At 49.0% G+C, this 3,506-nt stretch overlaps 1 protein-coding gene across 1 annotated transcript; it reads right to left on the bottom strand.

The window, feature by feature from the left end:
- Nucleotides 1-632: 632 nt before the first annotated feature.
- PHACADRAFT_202654 (uncharacterized protein) lies at nt 633-1,151 on the bottom strand (the record flags this gene model as incomplete). Its single annotated transcript, XM_007402817.1, has 1 exon — nt 633-1,151. One exon carries the CDS (start codon nt 1,149-1,151, stop codon nt 633-635), a length of 519 nt encoding a protein of 172 aa, XP_007402879.1.
- Nucleotides 1,152-3,506: the final 2,355 nt, after the last annotated feature.

Genomic DNA, 3,506 nt, shown 5'->3' with positions numbered 1-3,506 from the left:
TAGTAAACACAACAATCCACCGGTCTCCAGCTGTTGGACATTGAGCTGGGGGCTTTGCATTGGCGGGCGGAAGCTCAGCCTGTCTATTTCTGCAAGTTGATCGGAAAGGCTCGGAGAAAGAAAGGGACTATGCACAGAGTGATGATGCAACTGCGCAATCAGCCTCCGGATCAACACGTGCCCCTGTGCTCGATGTCGCCGTGGCAGCGTTCTCTGCAGCGGTGCAGGCTTCCCGCAGGATGATGGTATGCGGCAGCTGCGCAGTGATGGTTGCTCCATCCCGCTGCCCTTCTGTGTGAACAGTGCAAGGCTGCTGCACAATGCGCGCGAGCAGTGGTGCGCATCGAGCGGCGGAGTCAGCGTGCATTGTGCAACAGCATGTGCCGCACTCGGAGAATGCGCACCTGCGCTTCAGGAAGCCGCAATCGATGTCCTGGGGCATAGCGCTCATCCTGTCAGCCCTACAATGGCTGCAGGATTGCTCAGCAGTTCCTTAGAGCATCAGACAATCAGTATACTAGCAAGATCACACCAGAGAGATGATGCATGTTAGTAAAGATGTAATTGTCCGGGAAGGTGCAAGTATAATGAGAAGCTACCATGTGCTACAACTACAAAGCTGAGGACATGGCCTACAACTGCTGCTTCTGCAACATCTGAATGTTGGAACCGTGCTTGATGCCTGTGTCTTGACGCTTTTGCTTGGCGGGTGCAGTACTGCCACTGTCGTTGCCGAATGCCGCTGCGTGTGTATGTACGTGTTGCAGTGGAATCAGTGACAACAGAGAAGATGAACACGAAAGGCGAAGCTGTATCATGTAGCGCATAGCAGGCTGGGGCACAACTATAGTCTGTAGCAGCAGCACGGTCGGTTGCGTGGAAGCAATCGTAGCTTCAGGCTGTGCAGACACGTCTACAAGCTGCACAGATGCAGCGGCAGACTGCACTGACGTGTTAGCAGGCTGCGTAACGGTAGACTCAAAATGCGCAGCAGTGGGCTCAGGCTGTGTGTCGGTGGGCTCGGGAGTCTGTGTGTCAGCGAGCTGCAAAGGAGATGTTGGGGGAGATGGCCTGGTTTGGGGCTGCCTGGCGGGCTGCGGCAACGTGAAGACACCACATAACACTCCCATAGGAAGCAGAGATACCGGCATCGTTGTTGCTGATGATACAGGAGCTTGCAGCACTGGAAGAAGTCCTGCGCTAGCCCAAGCTTCATATTCCTTTGTCCATGCATCATATTCGGCTTGCAAGAGATGGCAGAACTTCGTCGTACCGTTATCCTAGCTGTTGAAGAGGACACGAAGGGCAGCATCATTGGGAATATTGCCAGGGCCACAGAAGTAGTCGAGGGATAGTGCTCATAGACAACGCCATATCTGAGAGTGATCGCGGTGTCAAAACTCACATGGTTCATCTTGTCAATTGTATTGGGGTGTGTGGCATCTTCTACCATAGTAGATGTGATTTAGCTTGATAGGTACTGCATAACGAAGAGGAACATACGTAGATTGCTCAAGATGATTGCCGAGATGCGCTTTCTAAGCTCAGCCTGATCAGGCTTGGCTTTCTGTTTTACCCTCTGTACCATGTGAATCAGTGGCGTAGATGAACAGAAGTGAAACGAGCGTACCTGGAATCTTTCCTAACTTGTAGCATTCAAGCTTTTGCACCCAATCTCCTAATTTAGCGCCGAAACTCATTTGGAAATAGTCCTCAAACACATTTGATGTTTGAAAAATATGTGGCTTCGCCCAATGAAGGGTGTCTCCGCGCAACAGCATAAAAAACGCCTCTACACCGGTGCGGTAGTACAGCGCAATAAGCTATTTGCTGATGTTAGTATCCTTAGCAAGTGCATAAGAGGCTGTGTACCTCGCGTTCAATCATTGCCATGGTTGCACAAATGTTGTGAAATGCACCTATAGAGATGTTGTGGACTCCTGTCTCCTTTGCTTCACATTGCTCTTTCAGCTTCTCTACCGCCTTTCGCATGCACTCGACCTTCTCTTCTTGCGTTTTATGATCTCACTCGGCCTTCAGCAATGCTGCAAGCTCTGTAGACTTTCATCTAGGAGCGCCCTTAGAGGTTTTTATTCGATATTGTCATTTACTGTGCAGCAGGAAGTAATCGGCATGTACTTTTGTTGATCTACTTTTGTTGATCTTCATCACCCACATGTGTAAATATGCGTTCCAGAGGCTGACCATCTGGCTCTTGCTCGTCTTCTTCGAGTGCTGCATAAGGAGCTGGTAGAAGTAGAGTGTGGTAGCCATTGGCACCCAGTCTTTTTCTGGAGATTGTCGGTGATTTCTCAGATCTGTGCCCAAGCTTAAGACGTCTTTGGAAGTTATTCTTGATCGCTGAGCACTCTGCAGCATTTGCAGCCTTTTCTGTCTGTATTTGCAGTTGCCGTTTGTGTTGCACACAATGGCGCCAGGGCACACATTTCTTAACACCTTCGCAGACAAATCATGCCTGTGATGAGTATTGTTGCACAGACAGAGATTTTAAAATGGTCTTGGGTGCAATACCATCAGGCATGACTGTGGGCAGGTAGATGACCGTGGGTGTGTGAGAGCAAGACATCATCTGCAGTGAAGTTTCCTCATATATGATTATCTGACGCTCAGTTCTGTGAAAATTGCAGTAAACAAAGTCACGTGCAGAAATCATTTCCTAAACACAAAGAATACAAGAGCCCAAGTTTTATGCAGGGACATAGTAGTGGTGGCGAGTGAGTTTATCAAAAGAGCTGGGGGATTTCTCAAGGTGGGCGTAATACCATATAGCTTCCTGCCGAGTGAGAAAGCGAGACATGCGTGCCATGAAGTCCTGTTGGCCCGCTGATCTCTCTGACAGCTTGTAAATGAACCTTATCTCATAGCCAAAGTGATCAACAAAGTTATCGACAAACTTGCCAAGAGTTGGTACCTAGATGTTTGTCACAAGGCTGGCAGAAATGGTGCAGGTATTCCCAGAGATCTGCCTCTTGATAAGCTAATAATTTTGGAATACTACAGTGGAGCATGAGTAAACAACGCATTGTGCTAGTAGATAGCGTACCATAGAGCTCGCGCAGGGCAGAAGTAGATGCCTCTGAGTCGCGCAATTTATTCTGAGACAACAGAGGATCAGTCTCAGTGTCGCTGATGCTGTCGACGCTGTCGAGGGCACAAGTGCTGTTCGGTGAGAAAAGGGTCATATCTTCCAGGCTCAGAAGCTGACATTGCCAAGCAAATAAGATATTAATCTTTGCTGGTATGCGGAATAGAACAACGAATACCCACCTTTTGTGGTCTTGCCTTTGCGAGAGATATGCTCTGTTGGACTGTCTGAGATCTCGCCGTCAGTGAGAATCTCAACGGGGTCTTGCTACGAAGCAGCTGCACGTTGTGCAAATGAAGATCCACGAACACGGCGTTCTTAACCTGCTGACGGCCTGCTAGAGATCTTTGCCTTACTCTTATTTTAGTGCCTGCAAAGAGACTCCAAAGCCTGTCCCTCG

The sequence above is a fragment of the Phanerochaete carnosa genome, assembly GCF_000300595.1.
Source record: "Phanerochaete carnosa HHB-10118-sp unplaced genomic scaffold PHACAscaffold_455, whole genome shotgun sequence".
NCBI classification, from domain to species: Eukaryota; Fungi; Basidiomycota; class Agaricomycetes; order Polyporales; family Phanerochaetaceae; genus Phanerochaete; species Phanerochaete carnosa.
Note: the sequence above shows the minus strand (reverse complement) of the source record. Positions and strands in the feature narration are given on the sequence as shown.